This window comes from Geotrypetes seraphini, chromosome 2 (genome assembly GCF_902459505.1).
Source record: "Geotrypetes seraphini chromosome 2, aGeoSer1.1, whole genome shotgun sequence".
Classification (NCBI taxonomy): domain Eukaryota; kingdom Metazoa; phylum Chordata; class Amphibia; order Gymnophiona; family Dermophiidae; genus Geotrypetes; species Geotrypetes seraphini.
The window spans coordinates 54,459,285-54,485,401 of NC_047085.1; the positions used below are offsets into that span (position 1 = coordinate 54,459,285).

The following is a 26,117-nucleotide window of genomic DNA, read 5'->3' on the forward strand; positions in this document are numbered from 1 at the left end:
CTTCCCCTTCCTCATGGGTGTGAGATGGCGGTTGTAGCAATAAGTCCCGGTTAGCATATTTTGCTCTGAGGAATGCTTTCTGAATAGCTCTGCTGGGGTACCCCCTTGACTTGATTCTATGTTCTAGCTGTCTCCCCCCGGGCAGACCTATTGTATCTACAAAAGGTTCAGTCCTTGAACCATTATCTCAATTCGTAGATTGTTTTCTCCAACCTTTTGTTAAAAAGGTTACGTCGTTTGTTAAAGATTCATCACATTTCATTAACACGCTACAAAACGCTGAGCAGCCCACTGGTACACCCATACTAGCCTCTTTAGATATAACATCATTGTACACTATGATCCCGCAGTCAGCAGCGTTGGACATTATAAAAGAGGTTTTGGAAAAAAGAACTGGTGCTCCTAGGATACATACTACTTTTTTGCTGGAATTGGCAAAACTAGTTATATTTGCTAATTATTTTTGGTTCAACGGCCGATATTACTTGCAAATTCAGGGGGTGGCGATGGGGGCGACTCTGGCCCCCTCAGTGGCAACTTTATACTTAGCAAGTATGGAAGAGAAGATGATTTATCCTATGCAGAGTTTTAATAGGGTGGGCATGTGGAGACGTTTTTTAGACAATGTTTTTGTCATTTGGAAAGATTCTGAGGACACCTTGATAAAGTTTATACAAGAACTTAACAGCTTAAATGAATGTATACAGTTCACAGCAAATTATAACTATGGAAGGGTGGAATTTTTAGATCTCACAATAACCTTTGAACATGATCGATTTATTACATCTCTATATTGAAAACCAGTTTCAAGGAACACCCTATTGAAATTCCACAGCCACCACCCGTATAAATTGAAATATAACTTACCGGTTGGCCAATTCCTGAGGTTACGGCGGCTCTGCTCAGAAGAACAAGATTTTATTTATCAATCGAGACAGCTAGAACATAGAATCAAGTCAAGGGGGTACCCCAGCAGAGCTATTCGGAAAGCATTCCTCAGAGCAAAATATGCTAACCGGGACTTATTGCTACAACCGCCATCTCACACCCAGGAGGAAGGGGAAGAAAAGGTGATAAATCTGGAAGAGAAAAATTCTAGAATGGTGTGTGTGTTGCCTTTTTTTACGGGATCAAATTATATCATCAGCAGTATGAAGAAATATTGGCATGTTCTGAAAACGGTTCTGAATGTCTTTGAAGAATTCCCCATAATTACCTATCATCGTGGGAAAAATATAGGAGAATGTTTGGCACGTCACCGATACTACATGGAGGAAAGTGAAATACAAACTATTCATGGCCATCAAAAATATCAGAAATGTCAATGGTGCACAATTGAAGGGCTGGAGTGGCAGCCCCCTCATAGACATAATTGCATCAAGGCTAGCACAAACACCACATGTAAGACACAGAATGTTGTATACATCATTCTGTGTCCGTGCGATTTAATATATGTGGGCAGAACAAGCCGCCAGATGAATGTCAGACTCAATGAACATAAGTCAAGGATATTGAATAAAATAATGGAGGCCCCTTTAGTCCAGCACTGGGAAACTTATGGTCATGACAGCACAGATATAAGATGGCGTATTATAGCCCATATAAAAGTTGGGTGGGAGGGTGGAAATTACAAACGCAGGTTAAATTGGCTGGAACAGAAATGGATTTATAGCTTGGATACAGTGGAGCCAGGGGGCTTAAACCAAGAGGTTGAATGGAGTACTTTACTATAATGTATGCTCCCCGATTCGGTGTCCTAAGGAGTGACGTCATAGAACAGGGGTGGTACTTATATCCGACCAAAAGACGCCGCGGCCATCTTGGTTAGATCAAAAAACTTGAGCATCGGGATGGTCAGATAAAAAAGAAAAAAAGGGTGAGCATATCGTTGTATATTTACTATATGGTTCCCGTAAAGCTAAAAGTATGAATGTATCAAAGATATGGGGACAGGAGTGATATTGTCTTCTTTCATTTGTGCAGGGGTCTTAATCTTGAAAAAGCCTTACGGCGAAACATGTCGATTTGACAGGTCCCTGACCCGATCTTACTAAGGAAACAACGCTTTTTAAGATAAGTTATTTCATTATAATTATTTATGAAAACATAAAGCATAAAGCACTTTATATATAAAAATTTAAAAAATAACAAAAAAACGTTAAAAATTTTCAGCAAGTGGGCGAATGAAGAAGCCACAGCCATAGCCACTAAGACTGTTGTACCGCCAAAAATTGAGGCGAACAATTGGCATGTCTGATGCCCCAAAAGATAGAGAGAGGAATCCTCTTTACAGTTAGCCTTAAAAACAAATTTTATTGGGCAGAACAGTGAATAACTACCCGGAGATGACATTTGAAGCAGTTCCTTTTTCAACCAAAGCATTACACACAAACACATCATTACTGAGTCTGAAAACCAGCTATCAAATATCTGTTTGATCTTTAGCTTGAAGTAGGTATGCAAACTTTTAGTTTATAGCAAATTAGAAACTGTATAAAACTTTGTTATTGTTTGTTTTGCAAATAATTGACTATGGTTAATTTGTTAGCGCCTTGAGTTACTAGACAAGAATATTTGAGCAGTGAGATGGAACAATTTAATTAATCACGCTGTAGATCAGTTCCACCTATCTAAAAAAAAAAAAAAAAAGGGCACTATTCTAGACAACTGGTATGACATTAATAAAAAAAAATTATGACTTTGAAATGACAGGATTGGTTGTTGTTATGGATGAGAGTCTTTTAAGAAATCCTGACGCCAGCATTCAGCCTTGGAAGTGTTTTTTGTGTAAACTCCTGCCACTGTCTTTTTTTTTTCTGCCTTGTCTTTATCCAGATAACCATTAACTCTACCACAACACTCTCCAGATATTGCCAAGACAGTCTCTAAGGATATTCAGTACCACTGAATATCCCAGTCAGCAGCAATTTTCTAGTAGCAAATGCTGGGAACATTAGAGCATGACCTGCAATGAAAGAGCCCTTCTTTAATGCTGTATTAAACCTAGTCTGAACATGTAGGAAAGTCTTGTGTTAGAATATGAGGCTTTTTATGTGGAAAACAGGTATATAAAATTACCTCCAAAATGGCTATTTTTGCATACTTTTACCTGCATAAACCCCTAATTCTATAAAAATTGTAGACCTGATTTTATAAACAGTGCCTTATGTAGGTGCTACTAGGCATTGTAATTGAGGTAGCCTACTGATGACTAATTAAAATCCGTGCCTAATCTGAATTCAGTCAATTAGCTGTAATGGCTTGGTAATTGACCACAAGCAAACAGGAGATGGTTACTTCTCAAAACTCAGAAAGTAGAAAAAACAGTGAGTCATGACATATCAATAAAAGATTCTTGAGGCAGGCCCTGTTGGGCAGAAACACGATCGTGTCGAGTCATGACATATTAATAAAAGGCATTGAGCACCAGAGTCTTCCTTCGCTGTTTTTTCTACTTTGGTAATTGACCACACCATTGAAGTTAATAGAATGATTGATTTTTAAAAAAGTAAAAAATTAAGCATGGAACTCCATGTGGCGCCTAGTGACGCCTAAGTGGAGCCACCTTCCAATGCCTAACACCTACCTGAAAATTAGGCGTGGTTAGGGGCAGAGAATAGGTGTGGTTGACTTAGGCATGGCTAGGCATCTGAGTTATGGTAGGCCTGGTAAAACCAAGCTAATATACTGGTGCCTACCTCTAGGATGCTTAAGCATGCCTAGGCACTGTAGTTGGGTTTCTATAAATGGCACCACGTGGTTGATTGATAATGTTTCTAGAATCAGGTCCTGAGTGCACAATGTAATTAAATAATAAACTAATTAGCACTGATAATTGGCATTTTAGGTAATCTAATCTAATCTAAACCTTAGGTTTGTATACCGCATCATCTCTACATTCATAAAGCTCGACACAGTTAACAAGAGTTAGGGTAGAAAGGAACTCCAGTGGAGGGAAGAGGCAAAATGAAGAGAAAATTTAGAAGACTAGAATAACCAGATAAGGAGGAGGAGTTACATTTTTGAGAATAACCAAGTTTTCAGATGTTTACGGAAGGTAGCAATTATTGGTGCTAATTAGAATCAATTACAAGTTACGTGCATAAATTTAGGTGTGGGACATGTGCTTAAATTTACATACGAGTCAAAAAAAGGGAGTGCAGAAATGGACGGGCTATGGACAGATAAGGGGCGCTACTTTAAGTTACATGTGTAATTATAAAATAAGGGCATCCCTTCCTAAATGTAGGCCACAGGTATTTACACGTTTTTGTTGGTACAAATGGCTGTGCCTAAATTTAAACGTAGTTCCTAGGCATAATGACTATTGTATAAACTGTGCCTAGCTTCAAGCACCATTTATAGAACAGCGCTTTTTTCAGCATCAATTTTTTTTAGGTGCAATAGATAGAATAGTCCATAGTACGTGCAATTTTATTAAAGCTTATTTTATCTGGCAATGTGCTGTTTTATACCCTATAAAGCCAGGCTGAAATAAATCAATATATCTACGTGATGGACAAGATTAAAGTTAATTTCACTAATCATAAAACTTGTATTTCTTAATTGTATCTTTGTTATCTTTCTTATATATATGACAAGGAAAACATCAAATTTATCTACAAAATATTCAAAGTTAAACCTACAGCAACTATTAAACTATATATGAGTACAGTACTGCAATTACTGCTATGCCCCCAGCAGTCTAAGCATCTGCTAACGACATGCAAAGACGTAATAGAATCTTGTATTTCAGCTTGCTATGGGGTTAAACAGATTTTATATACACAGCTTCTCATCTTTTATTTCAAATTGCTTCTTGTTGAACCTATTTCCTGAATAAACAGTAGTTACCGTACTTCCAAATAATATTGTGTGGCTCTCTCTTAAAACATATAGAAAAATGCTAAACCTAATCCAGTGGTCTCAGTACACCTGACAGGAAGTTAATTATTTCTTTATGAATTATACCACAAGATAACACAAAGAATTAAGAGGCCATTTTACTAAACTTTGGCATGCAATAATGTATTAGTGTGTGCTAAATGCTAAGCAGACCATAGGTCTAAAATGGTCTTCTTTGCATTTAACAAAGAAGCTTTAGTAAAAGGGCCCTAAAGAAACTCTGAAATGATCAAAGGGGAATAATTATGAAACTATTAAGATCCTTTATATATAAACAATAGAATAACAATTTTAAAAAGACAGATTCTGTGTACAAGTCTGGCAGTGTTCAAGGCCCAGTTAAAAGCCCACCTCTTTGAGAGTGCTTTCAACTCCTAACTCCTTTCACCATGGGTTCTGCATCCTCAACCCTATATGTCGTGTCTGCCTGTCTAAGTTAGATTGTAAGCTCTTCTGAGAAGGGACTCTCTATAAATGTCAAAATGTACAGCGCTGCGTACGTCTTTCAGTGCTATATAAATTACTAGTCTGTAAGCCCGTTACATTAATGGGTGCTAGAATAGATGTGTGTGTCTGTCTGTCTTTCTTTCTTTCTCTCTCTCTCTCTCTCTCCTTGGCCGCTTTCTGTCTCTCTGTCTTTCTTTCTTTCTGTCTCTTTCTCTCTCTCTCCTTGGCTGCTGTCTGTCTGTCTTTCTTTCTGTCTCTCTCTTTCCTCGGCTGTCCACCACCACCCCTTCCTGCTCCTCCTGTGCAGCAGTAGCCCTTCTCCCTTCGTCTAGCAGCATCTCTTCCCTGCTTCCCCTGCCCATCAATACCTGTCCAGTAGCACCACTTTCCTGCTCCCCCCTGTCCAGCAGTAGCCCTTCTCCCTTCGTTTAACCTTCTCCTGTTTAGCAGCATCTCTTCCCTGCTTCCCCTGTCCATCAATACCTGTCCAGCAACACCCCTTCCCTGCTCCCCCTGTCCAGCATCAGCCCTTCTCCCTTCGTTTTAACTCCCCCCCTGTCTAGCAGTATCTCTTCCCTGCTTACCCTGTCCATCAATACCTATCCAGCAGCACCCCTTCACTGCTCCCCCTGTCCAGCAGCAGCCCTTCTCCCTTCATTTTACCTCCCCCCTGTCCAGCAGCACCTCTTCCCTGCTCCCTAATATCTGCTCCCAAACCGTGGCTGCTTCTGTTGCATGGTCCTCTTAGAGTGAGTGAGGGCGGGAGGGGGTGTCGCCAACGTGATCTCTGCCTCCTTGCGTCTGTGGTCACCATATCAAACTCCGCATGTGCAGTAGAAGCTAGAAAACTGCCACAGGCTCATTCTACTGGCACGGAGCTACGGATCACGGATGCAGGGATCACGAAGTTTGAAGTGCACATGCGCTCTTAGGGTTTTATTATAGTAGATAAGTAGTAGTAGTTTACAAGCAGTATTAAACCCTATGGGGCTCATAATCGAAAGAGAAATACGTCCAAAAAGTGGCCTAAGTCGGCACTTGGACGAACATTTCTCAAATATGTCCAAGTGCCGATACTAAAAACGGGTTTTGGATGTATTTCTGAATGACCTAGGCCTTCAAAGTGCCGCTGAATGACCAAAGCTAAACGGGGCGTTTCGGGAGGAGTGTCGAGGGCAGGAGTTGGGCGGGATGTGGACCGGCTTAGACTTAGTCGTACAGCATGTATAACCGAAAGTTATACACCCGACGATCGACGGAACTTGGATGTCGTGTCTTAGAATATGTAAAATATGGTCTAAGTCACAAAATCCCACCTAAACTCACCAGATAAGCACTGAAAACACATAATACAGACCCACACACACTACCCCAGTGATCACCGACCCACCCCCACCCCGATAAAAATATTAATCACACCTTTAAAATTCAACCTCCAGACCATCATCACCTGGCCGCCTGGCATAGGAAAGCCTAGTCGTCCAGCACAGAGGCGGCTTAAGTCATTTTGGGGGGTGGGTTAGCAACCCATAGAGAGGAGGACCCATGCCCATAAGCCCCTGTAATCACTGCATTGATACTTAAACATGTGCACTGCCCTATACACCCCCAAAACCCTTTTCTACTGGCATATAACTGGCTCCTGCAGCCATAAGGGCTATTAGGGTGATAGATAAGTGGTCTAGGGGATTCTGGAGGTGGTTTGGGGGGCTCACCATGACCTTTAAGGGAGCTGTAGGGAGGAGAAGCCACCCTTTTTGTGAAGTTCACAGCAGTGCCCTGTAAGGTACCCCTCTATTTAGGTGGCATGTCTGAGTGTGCAGTCCATCACTTTGCAGATCCCTCGCACGTCCAACAGGACTTGTTCTAGGCGTTTTGGACTTGAATGGAAAGTTGGACGAAAATGTGGTATAAATATGGACGATTTAGCGGCTTGGACGATTAGATTGTCAGGACATATAATTAGACGATTTTCAAAAGGAAAAAAAAGTTGGACGTATTTTTTGAAAATGTATCTTAAGCTGTTTTTTACTTTGGACGACTTGCGAGATGGACGTAAACGGACTTAGACGTCCCTTTCGATTATGCCCCTCCCCGCCTTTTCATTTATTGTTAAACACTAGCATGGCATATTTTTTTGTTTCCTTTTCCTTTATTGTTAAGAAACATCAATATGGCTTGTTGACATATAAGTATATAACATTATAAACTACTATACATAGTTCAAAGATGTAAATGATTATTAATGAACATGAAAAACTAACAGCCTCTTTCACAAAGCCGCACAAGCGAGTGCCCGCGGCAAATACTCTGATACCCTTTCAGTCCTTATGGGTGTGAGAGCATTTAGCGCATCGGCCTTGCTATCGGGCTTTGTAAAAGAGGGAGTAATTAAATTAAAGTTAAAAATAAAGGACTTATGGAACTGAGACAACTAGAATTGATTCCATTCTGCTCAAACCTCTCTCCATTTCCAAATAACCACAGAGGCACAACTCTTTGGAAATCATACGCTGCAGCTTTATTAACATAGCATATAAACAGCACTTAAGCCAAGCACAGTTCATCCAGCCCACACCAAGAAGCCACCTGCCATATATCTAGATATGCAACCCGAGAGCCAGTCAGTCAATCTGTGTCTCACAATGTACTATACACACATTCCTCCCTCATCCACATATTCCTTGGCAATGCAGACAGATACCGAAATTGCCAACATCTGAATACAGTTCCAAATATCAGCTCGATATTGCTTTAGCATGCAACACAGACCAGCCAGAGTTTAGGTGACTATGATAAACTATTTCTTTTGCAGTCTGGTTATTTGAAGCTGATAGTTGCTGCAAAAATGTTCAGCCCATGGATATGTATTTTAGTGCACAGATCTTTGTCCTTGGTCTTGGACTTATAGAGCCAGTGCGACTCATTTTCAAAAAAGATAGACATCCAAAAGATGGCATAAACTGGATAACCTGAAAAGCAAAGTTTAAACTGACTACTAGAGACTACATACTGTATGCCTAAGTCACCTTTCTCACATCATAAGTCTCTCCAATATGCAACCTCAGCTTACATACCTCCTCTTCTAGCACATAGTATGTCATTGCCACCATGTTTAAATAAATATATTTGTCAATAAATGAGCAGGACATAAGAATAGACTTACTAGATCAGACCAATAGACCATCTAGCTCAGTAGCCCATCCTCATGGTGGCCAATCCAAGTTTCTAGTACCTAGCAAAAACCCAAATAGTAGCAACATACCAGATTACTGATCCAGGGCAAGCAGTGGCTTCCCCTATGTCTGTCTCAATAACAGACTATAGACTTTTCTCCAGGAGATTTTCCAAACCTTTCTTAAAAGCAGCTACATTTGTGGGCTTTTCTGAGATTAGTGAATAATACTCATAAAAATAACATCCCCCCTAAATTTGGCACAAGTTTAGGTGAACCCACAAACATAAAATTGTTCTAGAAGGCCCAGAGGAATATGGTTTCAGGTTTTTTATTCAATTTTCTTGAGCACTTAAAAGATAAGCAATCCATACATGTTTCCAGACATAAAAGCCATAAATAGTTACTAAGATAGATAGAGAGACAGCAACTGTTATCCTTGGGGGTCAGCGGCATGGAATCGTTCTACTTCTTGGGATTCTATAAAGTACTTGTGACTTGCTGAATGCTGAAGTAGGAATGATGGATGGAAATATATAGTTGATGGTTTGCTGCTCTTTCTTCTTTATTAGGGTAATTTTATAAAATATGTTTGCTAATAATAAAACAATTTATGAATGTATGCATGTAAATGGGCTCTTACAAATACTATCATATAAATACAGTAAAACCTTGGTTTGCGAGCATAATTTGTTCCGGAAGCATGCTGTAATCCAAAGCACTCGTAAATCAAAGCGAATTTCCCCATAGGAAATAATGGAAATTCAGATGATTCGTTCCACAACCCCAAAACTGTAATACAAAATACTGTATGCTGTGAGCGCTTGAGCTATGGGTAAATTGAGCGTGATGCTTGGAGTAAGATGCGCGTATGTTGTGCGTGCTTGAACTGTGGATAAATTGGGTGCGACACTTTTATTACACTCAGCTTTTATTACGTTCATCCATGCTCAGTGTAAGATGCGCATGCTTCAACTGAGGGTTCTGGTGATGTGACGCGCGATATGTGCTCATTCTGCAAGACAACGCTCGTTTATCGAGTTAAAATTTAATAAAATGTTTTGCTCATCTTGCAAAACACTCGCAAACTATGTTACTCGCTATCCAAGGTTTGACTTGGGACCAGAGTTGGCCACTGTTGGAAACAGGGTAGAAGGCTTGATGGAACTTCGGTCTGTCCCACTGTGGTAGTTCTCATGTTGGTCACCATGTACAGGTGTTGGAATTTGAATAGAATGTGGGAATAATAATAATAATAATTTATTTCTTATATACCGCTATACCGTGAAGTTCGAAGCGGTTTACAATAAAGATACATTTGACAGTACATGGGACAGAAACGGTTTACAATAAAGATACGTTTAGTCAGTACATGGGATGCAAGTGGTTTACATTAAAGACTCATTTTGTCAGAATTCTCAAGTGCATGCATATATTATAAAATAAACTAATCTTTGTGATTATTTCCATCATCCAGGTGCAGAAATGTCCACCTGCTTGATTTCTGCCGCTTAATCCAATATTTTATAAAACCACTTTTTGTCTGGTTTGAATGTAATTCTGAGGTTGTTTGTGTAGCTGCTTAGCCTTCTTCATCACATTTGGGTTGGTATGATTTTATTTGATTTGTTAATTTGATATACTGCTTAGTACACACAGTTTTAAAGTGGCTTACAATAATACTTTGAAAAGAATATTTATAACAGCGTCATTACAACATAATGAAACAAACATTACAGCAAGACATTATGAAAAAGAAAAAAGTGCTCTCAAAAAGCCAGGTCTTTTTAAAGGCTTGAATGTGTGGGTTGGATCTTCTTACAGTCGCAAAACTATCCTCATGTGGCTTTAGTTTGTTCCTTCTTCATTGGAAATGGTTGGCAGGCTTTTTGCAATATTTGCTGTTGGATTCAGTAGGGGATGGGGATTCAGATAATAGGATATAGAGAGTAGATGTTGGATATGTCTTTGCTTATGACCATGGTTTTGTGAAGCAGCAAGACATCACTGAGGTGGTTTCTGACAATATAGGTCTGTGCAGTGTGTAAAACGCTGGCAATTGTTGATGTAACAGACCTTTCCTAACAGAGATAAGCCTGTTATGTGTTAATCTTTGGAACTTCAGTGGATTTACTTGCATTGCACAGAGCACCCATTTAATTTGCATATGAAGAGGGTTTTTTTATGCCTATGAGGTTCACCCTGTTATACCTGTCACCTATCACGGTAGGTTGGGGGGTTGGGATCTGAGGCTTTTTTGCTCCTCGTATTTCATTTTATTGGTTGCTCTGTTTCTCTTGGCTCTTGTTGTAGTACCCCTGTATTAGTGTTTGTGATACACATATGTGCCTGTTTTTGTTTCTGATGAAAAGCAGACGTGCATTTGCTTATTACTGTAGTTTTCTGCTTTCTTTTGTATTGGTTTCTATTTGCTTATGACCATGCCAGAAAATTGGGTGGCATATGGTTACAGGGTAGGATTTTTCTACTGGCTATAGTATGCTGTGATGGGGCAGGAATCCTCTAGTACAGCGATGGCGAACCTATGGCAAGCGTGCCAACTGTGGCATGCGAAGGCCTTGCAGCTGGCACGCACAGGGCCGCCATCAGGGCAGTACTACCAGGGGGTGCATAGAAGAGAGAGCTGAACAGGGACGATGGGGGACCCGCGGGGTTAAATATAACTCGAGCCGCGAGGCTCGTCTTCTACTCCGACTGCCCTGCCGCTCACACAGCCGATCGGAAATCTTCTGCGACGTCAGCGCTGACGTCGGAGAGAGGGCTTAAGCAAAGCCCGCCCTCCGACGTCAGCGCTGAAGTCGGGGAAGATTTCCGATCGGCTATGTGTGCGCGGCGGGACAGGCAGGAAATAGAAGACAAGCCTACGCGGCTCGAGCTACATTTTGCTGAGAAAGTTGCTAAGATGGGCTGGGAGACAAACGGGGAACACAAAAGGGGGAGGGAGTGCGTTTTGGACACAAGGCATGAACTTGGGAGAGAGGAAGGGAGGGAAAGAGATGCTGAGGTGGGGGATGGAATGGGTTTTTGGACACAAGGCATGAACTTGGGAGAGAGGAAGGGAGGGAAAGAGATGCTGAGGTGGGGGAGGGAATGGGTTTTTGGACACAAGGCATGGACTTGGGAGAGAAGAAGGGAGGGAAATAGATGCTGAGGTGGGGGAGGGAATGGGTTTTTGGACACAGAAGGCATGGACTTGGGAGAGAGGAAGGGAGGGAAATAGATGCTGAGGTGGGGGAGGGAATGTGTTTTTGGACACAGAAGGCATGGACTTGGGAGAGAGGAAAGGAGGAAAAAGATGCTGAGGTGGGGGAGGGAATGGGTTTTTGGACACAAGGCATGAACTTGGGAGAGAGGAAGGGAGGGAAAGAGATGCTGAGGTGGGGGAGGGAATGGGTTTTTGGACACAGAAGGCATGAACTTGGGAGAGAGGAAGGGAGGGAAAGAGATGCTGAGGTGGGGAGGGAATGTGTTTTTGGACACAGAAGGCAAGGACTTGGGAGAGAGGAAGGGAGGGAAAGAGATGGTTGTGTACACGGGGAATAGAAGAAAGGAGAATTTTTGGTCATAGGGAGGGAGTGAGGTACAGACAGTGGCATACCAAGGTGGGGGTGGGGGCAGTCTGCCCCGGTTTTACGCCCCAAGGGGGTGCACAGCTGGCCACCCTCCAGTGTTCTCCCTAGGCTGGCAAACTGCATCTCTTTAGCCACTTGAGTGCCACCGCTGCCATTGGGAACAGGCCGGTGCCAAGTTCTCCCTGCTTTTCACTGTGGGGGCCGACCAACTCTCGCCACCCGCGTCAATTCTGATGTCGGAGAGGACGTTCTGGGCCAGCCAATCGCTGCCTGGCTGGCCCAGAACGTCCTCTCCGATGTTAGAATTGACGTCGAGTGGCGAGAGTTGGTCGGCCCCATGGGGAAGAGAAGCAGGGCGAACTCGGCGCCGGCCTGTTCCCGATAGCGGCAGTGACAGCGTATTCCCCAGTGGCGGTGGCAGCATTTTCCCAATGGTGGTGGCATAGGGGAGGGCAAGGAGAAAGAAAGAAAGGGGGGACAGGGAGCCAAAAAAAAAAAAAAGAAAGAGGACTGGGTGAAACAAAGAAAAATGGGGCAGAGAGAGAGAGAGAAAGACAGACATACAGAATGAAAGGGGGTATGGAGAGAGAGAAAAAGAAAGAAGGGGCAGGGTGAAACAAAGAAAAAGTTTGGGGAGGGAATGAGGTCTGGAGGAGAGAAAGCATACAGGAGGCTGAAAAAAGGGAAGAAATATTGGATGCACAGTCAGAAGAATAAAGTGCAACCAGAGACTGATGAAATTACCAAAGGTAGGAAAATTATTTTATTTTCAATTTAGTGATCAAAATGTGTCCGTTTTGAGAATTTATATATGCTGTCTATATTTTGCACTATGGCCCCCTTTTACTAAACTGCAATAGCGTTTTTTAGCGCAGGGAGCCTATGAGCTTCAAGAACAGCGTGGGGCATTCAGTGCAGCTCCCTGCGCTAAAAACCGCTATCGCGGTTTAGTAAAAAGGGAGGGGGAATATTTGTCTACTTTTGTATAGTTGTTACTGAGGTGACATTGCATAAAGTCATCTGCCTTGACCTCTTTGAAAACCCGCGGAATATAAATGATAATTAACATTTTCTCTGCGTACAGCGTGCTTTGTGTTTTTAAAATTTTATTGTTGGTAGATCATTTTGACTTGGCCACAAAGGTAAGGGGGAGGGAGGGGAGCTGCTGAAAGAGTCTACCTTGACGTGGTTGCAGGCTTACAAATCTTTTGGTCAAAGAGTGCGGCGACAGAGAAAAGTATGTGTGTATTCGGCCCATGAATGAAATCATTAAAACATTATAAATTGCCAATAAATTGAAATGAAAACCAAAGGATTGTGAATCAAATTGATTCTCTGACAATACAAAGATTCCAACCTTTAAAAATGATGTTACATAGTTCAGGCAATTTTATAAAGAGTTTTTAGATACTAAAATCTTTTTATTAAGGTTTAATTGACGTGCTGGCACTTTGAGGAAATTCTTTGGTTTTGTGCGGCAGTTTGGGCACTCGGGCTCAAAAAGGTTAGCCATCACTGCTCTAGTATGTCCAGGGCACAATTGGATGTTTGGGGCTAGACCTGTTTTAATAACGAATAGGTTCCAAAAAAGGTGGCCAAACTGACCAGAGGATCACTGGAGGCATATATACCTGATCCCTGCCACACTCCCCCAGTGGTCACTGACCCCTTTCTCAGCCCCCCCTCCTAAATACATGAATGAAACAGTACATACCTGCCTGTATGATAGCTTCAGATGTTATGACCAGTCCTAGTAGAGCAGCAAACAAGTCTCTGGAGTAGCTAACCACAGAGATGGGGACTCAAGTCCATAGCCTACTCGAACTACTACACTTATGCTGGAATCTCTGAGCCTTCTAAAACCTACCCAAATCCCACTGTACTTACATATAGGTGACACCTGCAGGCATAGGGGCTATTTGTGTGGTATACATTTGGGTCCAGTACACTTTTTGTAGTTTTGAAAATGGGCATGCTCGGTACTGGATTTTTGTTCATGCTCTGCAAAAAGTTTAAACTTGGATTTAAATGTCACACCAAATTGCCACTCTAAGTTTACAACAGCTTGAGGTAACATTTCTTTCTCAGGGATACATAGATCTCACAGTTATGTAGAGTACTTTCCTATGATCCTTATAATTTTCTGCTCATACTATGGTGATGGATATTCTGTCCAAATTTATTTCAGAATGTTCCTCCCATCTCCCTTTCATTACGACAGGTTTTTCTGTCCATAGAGGGCATACGGCCTAAATTTATTCCTGAGGGAATGGAGAGTAAAATGACCTTCCCATGATTATAAGTCACTTATCCCTCCGAGAATTATGACCTGATTACCAAGTGGGAGACATTAAAAGCTCTGCTAAGTAGACTGTCTATTACTAGACTGAATAGTGAAGCTGGAGTGGCATCGTTTGGCAGTCACTAAAGTGGAATAAGACCAGCTTCATGTAGATAAAATTGAAACAGTACTACAATATTCTAACCAGTGGCTTTATTATCATGGGAATAAAATGAGGGCACTGTTAGTAAGGACAATTCAAAAGCAAAGACTACGGTACAGTCTTTTTTCGTTCATTTTGGATCTCAAAGGGGTCCTATGAAATATGATGTGTTAAGCATAAAAGAGGCATTTGTGTTGCAGTCTGTGTCCATGTATGTGTGGAAGATCCTGTCAATGCTTGACCAGGCTATTAATTTATTTTGGGGATTGTTGCTGGCTAAACTTTCAAGAACAAAGAGGCTATCTTCTGTTGAAATACTGTGTGTGTTTAAAATCCTGCTGGGTAATAAATGCCTTGGTCCAGATGGATTTTGTATTGATTTGTATGGGAAGAAATGGTTAGACATCTTTAACTCTATATTTGTGAGGGGTTTTTCTTTTTTTTTTCATGCTTTGCAAAACCCAGAAGCCTCAGTGAGTAATTTTTATTTTTTAACACAATGATTATTCTCATGCATTGACCAATTGTATTGATTTATCTGGATATTACCATTTTTGCTAAGACTGCACTTTAGATTGAGGCAGTTTTGATTATTTTAATTCACTCAAACAAGACAGGATTTATAAAAGATAAATTATTTAAAAAAAACAACAAAAAAATCAGCTAGACTTCTGTTTAATATCATGCTTTTGGCTAGGCAGGACAAGCTTTAGATAGAAACATAGAAACATGATGGCAGATAAAGGCCAAATGGCTGCAATAGGCACATCCTGTAGGCAGTCAGCCAGTGTCGGCGCCCCTCCTCCCATGTATGTCGCGGCACACCTGAAATCTCAGGAGGCACACAGTTTGCGATACATTGTATTAAACCGTACCATGCAGTGATCACTAGATGCCAAATGATCGCCCACTGCATCATCAGAAACATTTTCCCTGTTTTAAGCACTAAGTCCAGTATGACCCCATCCTGCATGGGTTCCATTACCAACTGATGGAACAGTTCTTCTTGTAGAGGATCTAGGATCTCCCTACTTCTAGGATACCCCAATCAACATCCTACATGTTAAAATCACCTATTAGTAAAACTTCCCCTTTTTTAGATATATTCTGAATGTCTACTATTAAATCTCTGTCCACTTCTTCTGTCTGTGAAGAAGGCTTGTATATCACACCAATGTAAATACTGTATATTCACCATTCACTTTGTCCAAATTGATCCACAGTGCCTCTTCCTTGCCCTGCAGATCCTGCAGTTGAGTGGCTTTAATATGATCTTTAACATATAACACTACTCCACCTCCTTTTCTTCCTATCCTGTCTTTCCTGAATAGATTATTGCCTAGTATAGCTACATCCTAGTCATGGTTTTACATGAACCATGTTTCCGTGATCACCATTATATCCAACTCATCTTCTATTACAACTTCTAGATCCAGAAACTTGTTTCCCATACTTTGAGCATTAGTATATACTGTTTTCCACACATTGCCCCCTTTTTCCATCCATGTAGAGGTATTCAGTTATTTATTTACCTGAGGGCTTATATTCACCTGGGGGCTTTGATCACCCTGCCCCATCACTTCTTGTTTAAAGCCCTCTTCAGTAGATTAGCCAGCCTGCTTCTGAAGACACTTCTTCCCTTCTTTGATAGATGCACACCATCTCTGCTCAGCAGCCCTTGGAAAATCATCCAATGGTCCAGGAAGCCAAAACACTCTCAACAAAACCATCCACGTAGCCACACATTCATCTCCAAGATGTGAGCTTCTCTGCTTTGGCCTTTAACCTTGCCAGGCAGGATGGATAAGGATACCACCTGCATACCTGACAGCTTTACCTTCTCTCCCAGAGCCACAAAGTCACTTTTGATATGTTTGCAGGGTAACTGGCAGTATTGTTAATGCCAATGTGGATGAGAAGCATCGGATAATAGTCATTAGGCTTGATGAGTCTCGGCAAGCTCTCCATAACATCTTGGATTTTGACACCAGGCAGCCAGCATACCTCCCAAGACATCATGTCTGGTCTTCAGATGGATGCTTCTGTACCTCTCAGTAGGGAATCGCCAACTACCAATACTTTACATCTCCTAACGGTCATGGATCCAATAATTTTTGAGATTTCAAGATTTGCTCCTTCATCTCCCTGGGATGCTTTCATCTCCTCTACTTCTAGGGCAGCATACTCGTTCTTCAGTTCAAGGGCAGGGGGAGTCACAATACCAATCTTGCAGAGTTCCGTCTTCCCTCAGCACAGAACTCTTTCCCACTGCTGGAAATATTTGATGCCTCATAAACCATTTTATCGATGTACCTCTCATTCTCACGGATGCTTCTCAGTGTTGCCACCTCCTCTCTCAGTTCCTCTACATCCTTCAAGAGGGATTCAAACTGAAAACAGCTTGCACAGGGAATCATTCCCTCTCCTGGGTAGCATTTTCTGTCTGCACAGAGACAGAAGCTGTAACCTGAGCAGCAGCTTTGGTGACATGATGTTTCCCAGCTATACTGTGGTTGCAGAAATACTTAAACCAGGAAGAATAAAGAAAGGGCAGAAAAATCCTACCAAAGCAATGCTCTGTTCCTGCTAAAGAGCCTATAAATCAAAAATTATGCCTTGGGGTGGGCGAGAGGGAATTAAATTAACACCAAACAAAGACTTTCCTCAACAGCTATTTGTGCCCTAATCTGATATTATGCCCTGAAATGTAACCTAAAATACTGATCTAGACTAAAACACTGTTTTGTATGAAACCCTAACAGAGACTCTATTAACTATTGATTTTGCTGAGCTAAAAACAAGAACTACAATGAAATAACCTACTAAAACCAAAGTATACCTTTCCCAAGTTTGAATGCCAGCAGGCAAGATATTACAATGGTTGTTTCTTCTCCTTAGCAGAGCAGACCCTCCCTCAGTACTTCTTCAGGTGTGGGGAAAAGGGTGAATTTTCAGATCTGGTGAGAGGGTTTGGGAGTCAGGTGTTTCAGGTTTGTAGAGATTGTCCTTAAGATCAGCTGGGGAAATGTGGAAGGTAATTTAAGAGTAGTATAAGAGTAATTTGAGGCTAGGGATGGGTGAGTTATGGGGAGGGCAAGTGGGCAGAGGAGGACAGTAGTTCACAGTTTGCTGTGAAAACTATCTCTAATGCTGACCCTCTACAACCTCTCTCTTAGAACCAAGCTTACTGAGGGTTAGGCATTAAGCCAACATTCCTCCTCTCAAAGGTCACCTGTGGAGTCTGATCTCTAAGAAAGTTCTCAGTGTTCAGTCTCGAGGTAGACTAATCTTATTTGGTTGTGTTTGCTCTGAAGAACTACATGGACAGATTTCCTAACCCTCCTCCCCAGTTCTTCCATCTCTGAGGGAGGCCAAAAAATAACATCCAGGCACAAACTGAAGTTTAAAACATCAAGGCCCGAATGGGAAACCTTAGTTGTCTGTGAACTGATAGAGACCAACCCAAGAATCTCCCTGAACCACAGGTGACAGACCATTTTATTAGCTTATGACATAATTTCATTTATTTTTATTCATACGTAAATTAGTACATCTTCTAATTACAATGCAAGTAATTAATTAAGATCCAATGATAAATTGCATATGACTGCATTTTGCTATTAGGTCCATATTTGGTTCATTGGTCATATGATTTTTTGCCAATCTTAATTCATTAGCAATTTTCTATAACATTAGCAACTTTATAATGACTTAATTATGCACAATTTAATTTTGCTACTGTCAGCAATAGAGGGGGTTACATCTAAACTATCTGAGATCATCTTCTATTATAGTGCATCAGACAGAGCAATTTATGATGATAAGGCTTGATCATCCATATAGGAGCTGCCCTATCAATGGCAGAATATAAAATATTGTCCCAAATAGTAAATTACTCAGAAAGGAGTAAAGTGAGGGAAAAAAATCTACAGGAAAAGAATCATAATAAAAAAGAAATTTTTTTGTGACAAGGATTCTCAGTTCCCTAAAGCGTTTCTGAACAGAAGACGGATAAGAAGATGGTACATGGAAAATAAATGAAATAATAATCTGATCATCAAATAGAAACTGAGAAAATGTTAGCAATGGAATAAATAAGAGCAAAAGAAGTAATTACCAAGTCAAAAAAAAGTATGGCCAGCAAAATAGGTGGGGATAACCAGATGTTGCTGAAAAGCAGAGTCCTATAGAAAAGGCAAGACTTATCTAGCAACAGTACCATGGGAGTCAGAGAGATGAAGAATAAGAGGCAAAGAATCAAGCAAAGAAGAAAAAAGAAGTTCATAAACAATATAGAGGGGAAAATGATATATAAGCATAGGAAAATTTATCACTAGATAAAGGAGAGGGGTGAGATGGGGGTAGGTAACCCCCCCCCCCCAGAAAAAAATAAACTCTTAAAAAGAGAGGTAGAATAGAGTGAGGTTGAGAAATCTTGAAAGGTAAAGAAAATAAAACTGCTATGCCTCCAGCATGTGTAAGAATTTGTTTGGAGAACAGGTTTGATATCTAAGAGGGAAAGATTGTTAAAGCCAGAGAACCAAGTTTCTATCAAACGAGGAACTTCTCATACAATAGTCAACAATAAGATCATGTACCAAATAAGTTATTCACCAGAGGGAATCTGCATTCAATACCGAGTGGAGTGAAAAGGGTAGATGTGAATCGCTTGTTTACCCTTTCCAAAAATACTGGGACTAGGGGGCATAAGATGAAGCTACTAAGTAGTGGATTAAAAAAAACAACAACAAAAAATAACCAGGAGAAAATATTTCTTCACACAATGTGTAATTAAACTCTGGAATTTATTGCCAGAGAATATGGTGAAATCTGTAAGCTTAGCAGGTTTCGATAATTTCCTAAAAGAGAAGTCCATAGGACATTATTGAGATGACTTCAGGAAATCCATTGCTTATTCCTAGGATAAGCAGCATAAAATCTGTTTTACTATTTGGAATCTAGCTAGGTACTTGGAACCTGGGTTGGACACTATAGGAAACAGGATACTGGGCTTGATAGACCTTCAGTCTGTCTCAATATGGCAAGTCTTATGTTCTTAAGCCAATTTAAACAATAGTAGGACTATAGAAAACATTATCAGGTAGGAAGTTCTTATCTCAGGCCTGATTCCCAAATATAGAGATAGTGATAACATGACCCAGAATTTAAAGGAAGACAATGAGCAACATCAAGGTCTGAAAAATAAGATCACCTTGAGTGAATTCCTTCAAAAAGGTGGTAAATAAATCCTAATAATCAAATAAACTGTAAAGTGGGCAAGCGAAAGAAGTGCATAAAAGAGCATGACATATTCCATTTGTGCGCTCCTTCAGTATATATCACTTAAAAGACAAAAAGTTTTTAAAAAGTTAAAAAAGAAGAATCACCTCCAGAGTGGTACTGTTGGGTGGGCCTAAACCTGGAAGTCTGGCACTACTTTTCAACAAATACAGAAGCAAAGCCTATAAAGAATAATAATAATAATTTATTCTTATATTCCGCCATACCAAAAGAGTTCTAGGCGGTTCACAACAACTGGGTAAGTACATAAAATACAGATGAAATACAACAGATTGGAATAATAAAATTTAACAATAATCAGAATGCATATTACAAAATAATGCCAGTGAAATACATTAGAAGTAAAAGAGTGCAGATAAAATACCCTCTAACAGGCAAAAAAATAATGCATGTAATCCAAATAAAACGTCAGCTGAATCTAAACTAGTTAAGAATTTAAAAAAGATGCAGTTAAAAACTAACTAACCAACAAGTTGATACATATAGTACAGATAAAAATACATCAGATAGATCTAAATAGACTTGTTAAAAAATAGCAATGCATTAAGATACCAACCTATTAAAAAGTTGTGTTTTTAATAATTTTCTAAAAGCAAAGTAAGAGGAGACCTCTAGAATAATTTTTCTAAGCCATGAATTCCGTTTGGCGGCTTGAAATGAGAGGGTTCTCTCAAGGAACTTCTTATAACGACAGGATTTTATGGAAGGATAAGTAAACAAATGTACTCTGCGTGTGATCTTGTTAGGGTGACTCAGGGAAAAATGAGGCGCAAGATAACCTGGTAACAACAATGAAGTTACACAAAATAAGATTATGTTCTGCAGAGAATGCAAAATACTTAAAAAAATTTAAAACCGTGATGTCACCTTTGGGGCACTACTGCTGGGCAGGGCTAAACTGGGTAGTCCCAGAATTATTATTATTAAACTTTTTTTTTAATGGTAAAGAGAATAACAACTCACAACCACAGAACACAGATAAGGATTGTAACATTTCCAACAACAGTCAAAAGAGGGCCACTTCCCCCCCCCCCAAAGAGGACTGGACTCTGATGTCCTCTCAGTGAACAAAGAGACCCAAACACCCCCCAACAGGCCTGTACCCCCCTATCCCCCAAACCCCCCCTCCCCCCTGCCCCAACAGAAAAGAATCCCAGAGGACAAAGCTTCCAAAGGCAGTACTAGTGGGTGGGCTAAATCAGACAGTCTTGGTACTATCTGAGGGGTTACGGAAGCCGCATTGCCCTCCAGGAAAAATTGTAATTGATCGGGTTCATAAAAAACATATCTATTTGCTTGATAATTGATACAACATTTACATGGAAAGTGCAGCTGAAAGGTAGCTCCTAAACTCAATACAGATTGACGTAGCAATAGAAATTTTTTACGACGCAATTGCGTCCATTTAGAAACATCAGGAAATATTGCTATTTTTGAACCATAAAATTCAACATTCTCAGTCCTAAAGAATAGACGAAGAACTGCCTCTTTGCCTTGTAAAAAACCAAAAGTTACTAGTAAAGTAGCCCTTACAGAAGTTTCAGGTTGTGAGGACTCAAGAATATCTGTTATGTCTAATTCTGTCAATTGATTTTCCAAGTCCTGATTTGTCATCTTGGGAATGTTTAAATAATATAATTTCTGTAAAGGAGGTATTGATGTCTCTGGATACTTTAAGACGTAGTTAGAAAGACAGTCTTGGTACTATTGTGACTCAGAAGGCATATACAAACTAGGAAGTAGAGCAGTGTATTGCAAACAGTGTGCTGCAACACACCAGTTTGCCTCCTGAATTTCTGCTGTGCCACAACACACTGACGAGGAGGAGAATCATCCATGTAGGCTTCTTGCCTACAGGACGTGCCTCTTGCCGCGAGAGGCATGTCTTGTAGGAAGTCAGCCGGCACAGCTGACTCTCCTCTTGGACGGCATCTCTCCTCTTCTCCCCACATCTCCCAGTTCCCTGTAACAGCAGGGTCACGGCCAGATGGGCCTCTGTTATGCGCAGACGTTGACGCAGTGACATTATGCATACGCATGATTTCATCGTGTCGACATCTGGGTGCCTTCTGGCCGGGGCACTGGTTTTAGTGTGCCACCGGCCGGAAAAGTTTGTGAGACACTGACGTAGAGGATCCAGGGTAGTGCCGGTGGGTGGGGCTAAACCTTGGCACTATTGTGCAGTACAGATGGTAGCATCAAACCAAGCCTACAAAGCAAATTTTAAAGCAAGGGCCATTTTTGGCTCAAAAGGGCTGAAGGAGAGCTATCAAATATCTTCCTACTTGGGGTCATGATGCCAACAGTACTTCTCGACCTTCATTCCTACCAAAATACCTGGCCTTGGTCACACAATGAACTTTATGCAAATACAGGACCACAAATGAAAAGTCCTAATATACACAACTAGAACCCATGATACTCTGCATGCAGTACACCACCAGAGAAATAGAGAGAAATGCATTGTAAATTATCAGATGTAAATTCTCAAAACTGACATATTTCAATCTCTGAATTGAAAATAAAATCATTTTACCTATCTTTATTGTCTGGTGATTTTATTTTTCTAATCATTTTTTCCCACGTTCTAGCTGCACTTCCTTCTGTCTGTGCTCTTAACCACCTTATCCATTTGCTGTTTTTCTCTCCTTCACTTTCTGCCCTACATCCATCACCTCCTTATCTCTCCTTCCCCATCTCTCCATCCTTGTGCAGTATCTCCTCTTTCTCTTCCCTTCCCCTTTCCTCCCTATCTTTCTTCCCACAGAAGTCTAGAAAATTCTTCCCCTTTCCCCTCCCCCGGTCTGGATCTGGCACTTTTTGTTTCCAGCGCTTCAATCCTGCATTCTTCAGGCTGCAGGCATGTAAATGAAGAAAACACGCTGTCTTTGGTGGTCCCAGAAGCTTTCCCTTTGCTACAGCTTCCTGTCCCCATGGTAGGAAGCTGTAGGAGAGGGAACGCTTCCAGGGCTGCTGAAAACAGCATGTTTACTTCATTCACGCTGCCTACAACCTGACAGCAGGGATGATATTCTGCACAGACTCTGCAGGCCACTACAGAAGTCTCGGAGGGCTGCAATTGGCTCATGGGCCTTGCATTGAAGACCTTTTATAAGGATTATGGCACATTTATTTATTTGGATTTTGCTCACACCTTTTTCATTAGTAGGTTAAGATGAGTTACATTTAGGTATATACTATATTAATGCATGTTATTTAATTCAGCCCTTAAATTGTAAGCTATCTGAGGATAAAGAAACATCACTGTACCTGAATGTAACTCACCTTATGAGAAAAAAAAAGAAAACACCTATATATTTAAGGTTATTGCATAAATATAGGGCTCCCTTTTACTAAACTGCGGTAGCGGTTTTAGTGCGCGCTACATTGCCATGGATGCTAGACGCTAACGCAACCATTGAGGTGGCGTTAGTTCTAGCTGCGTAGCGTTGGGTTAGCACGCGCTAATATTCTGCGTGCGCTAAAAACGCTACCGCAGCTTAGTAAAAGGAGCCCATAAAAATTATTTCTCAGTAAGATGAAACTGGATTTGTTCTGACTTGGCCATATTTTCTTTAAGTATAAGAAAAATGTGTTACAGGTTGAGTGTTTTCCAAATATTCTCTATTTATGCATTATAGGACTTTCCTGAAATAGAGATGTAAATGAATTTCATTATCAACAACTGTTTCTTTAATGATTTCATTTAAAGCATTTCCCCTATTTCTGAGATAAGCTTTCATTGTACTGACAGCTATTATATTGCTAATGGTTGGCATTTGAGATGTTTAGTGGCATATTTTATTGATCCTATAATTGGTCCATTATATAACAATATTCGTATAATGATTATTAGATTTGGAAATAGGCTAGCAAAGTAATTGTTGCAATATTCTCCTGCTGACTTTGCTAAAGAGATTTCAAATGTGTTACTGAATTGTTCTCTATAATACTTTAACTTTTTTTTATTTTTAATAAATTATTGATTTGCAAATTACAGTTAATATGAGTTAAGGGCATATGATTATCAGTTGAGAAACTTCAGTGACAACTCTCACTCCCCCTCCCCCTGCCCCCATGCAGATAAATTCTGGAAAAGTAAAATGAAGTTCATGAATTTATACTTGCTCATCCCTTAAATAATAAATAATAACCGTAGCATGTGAGGGTGTCTCATCTTGCACAAAATACTTTTTGGGGTAGGCTATTTTGGTTCTACCTTCTGTCACTGGCTATTTTTAATTAGCTAATACATTGTTTTAGTTTGCCCTTATACGAGCTTGTGTGTGTGAGTGTGGGTGTTTTGCTCTATAAGTGTGTTCTTTAAGCTCTAGGGCCCGTACTCTCAAAATGGTGCTGTTCAGAAGGTGCCGGTAGGCGCCTAAGGGCTCCTTTTATCAAGCCACGCTAGCGGGGTTAACGCGTGCGATGTTTTATCACGCGCTGGCCAAAAACTACCGTCTGCTCAAGAGGAGTTGGTAGCGGCTAGCACAGCTTGATAAAAGGAGCCCTAAGTGTTTTAATTGACCTTTAACGGGGCGGTAATTGACCGTGTCCTTAAAAAAACAATACAAAACTTATTAAAAAAAAAAAAAAAAAAACCAGGCACCGCGAAGCGCATACAAAAAAAGGCACCTGAATTGCGTCTACATAGACGCTTACCAGCGCTGAATGTCGAAGGTGGCATGCTTATGGGTGGGGTTCACGTTTGGCGCCACTAAACTTGATTCTACATCGAAGATAGGTGCCAGAAATGTATACAGAGTCAAATTTAGCATTCAGTTAGTGCCAATGAGTGGGTGTTATTGGTGCTTAGGGCCAGATTCTGTAAACAATGCCTAGATTAGGTATTGCTGGGTGCCCCGATTGGGGACCCATAGCTGAGTTCCACATGGAGCTCAAAATTTAATAATGAGCTTAACAGATGATAAATGTGCTGTCAAATTTAATTAAATGTAAACATTATTGATATCTGTATCTCACATATTTGCTATTTTGCCAATCACAGGTGGTCACTGTGGAACTCCGGAACTTATAGTCAATGGCCAAGTTATTGGAGAGAATTATGGATACAGGGACACTGTTGTATACCAGTGTAACCCTGGTTTTCGATTGATTGGTTCATCTGTGCGAATTTGTCAACAAGATCACAACTGGTCTGGACAGCTGCCATCCTGCGTGCGTAAGTAAGCATGCTAAAAATAGCCATGTTTAATTCAAGTTAGCTCTCATTATTCTAAGATATCATAAAACCTTCCATGCTGAATTCTCTGTTTCACAAAATACATTATATGTTTAAAAAAAAACCCCAAATAAAACAATAATAATCATAAAGTAGTTATATCTGAAATATGACAAGCGAGTCAGGGAAGAAAGTCTCCACAACTTCAAACATGAACAAAATGACAGTGGAGATGTTCAAAAGATCTTGATGTGCAACTTTATTTCAAAATTTTGTTTAAGAGTGCGGTGGCTCGACACGCATATGTTTTGGCCTCTATGGCCTGCCTCAGGAGCCTTGCTGTTAACTTTTTCTACCATGTAGAGCAGTGCATATCTTGCATATAATCAATTCACTTATAACACTCATTCAAGACTGTGCAGAGTAGCACATATCATAAAGACACTGGGAGGAGCATAAGGCCCTGATTGGCTCAGGAACATAAGGCCTCTCCTCAAGTTTCAAGTTTATTAGGATTTTATATACCGCCTATCAAAGTTATCTAAGCGGTTTTTACAATCAGGTACTCAAGCATTTTTCCCTCTCTGTCCCAGTGGGCTCACAATCTATCTAACGTACCTGGGGCTATGGAGGATTAAGTGACTTGCCCAGGGTCACAAGGAGCAGCGCGGGGTTTGAACCCACAACCCCAGGGTGCTGAGGCTGTAGATCCAACCACTGCGCCACACACTCCTCGGGGGAAGAACCTTAGGGTCTGAGTCAATTAGAGCCTTAGGCCCCTTCCAGTGCATCCCAGGATGCACTGGGAGGGGGAAGGGCCACCATTTTGAAGAGGTGGCCCTTGAAGGCAGGAGAGAGTGGGCATCCCTCCTTCCTGATTTTTGACAAAAGGTTGGGGGAGCGGTGTTGGGGGTGGAGGGTCCTTGAGCTGGGGTGGTCTGGCCCGAATCCCCACCAGATCCACTAGACCAGTGATTTCCAACCCTGTCCTGGAGGAACACCAGGCCAATCGGGTTTTCAGGCTAGCCCTAATGAATATGCATGAAGCAAATTTGCATGCCTATCACTTC

At 40.9% G+C, this 26,117-nt stretch overlaps 1 protein-coding gene across 1 annotated transcript in view; it reads left to right on the top strand.

Moving 5' to 3' along the window:
• CSMD3 (CUB and Sushi multiple domains 3) overlaps window positions 1-26,117 on the top strand; it is a 1,852,015-nt gene that overhangs the window by 1,648,967 nt on the left and 176,931 nt on the right. The window contains exon 54 of the mRNA XM_033933128.1: window positions 24,874-25,047. Within this exon, the coding sequence (XP_033789019.1) occupies window positions 24,874-25,047 (174 nt within the window). The remainder of the gene's footprint in view (window positions 1-24,873; window positions 25,048-26,117) is intronic.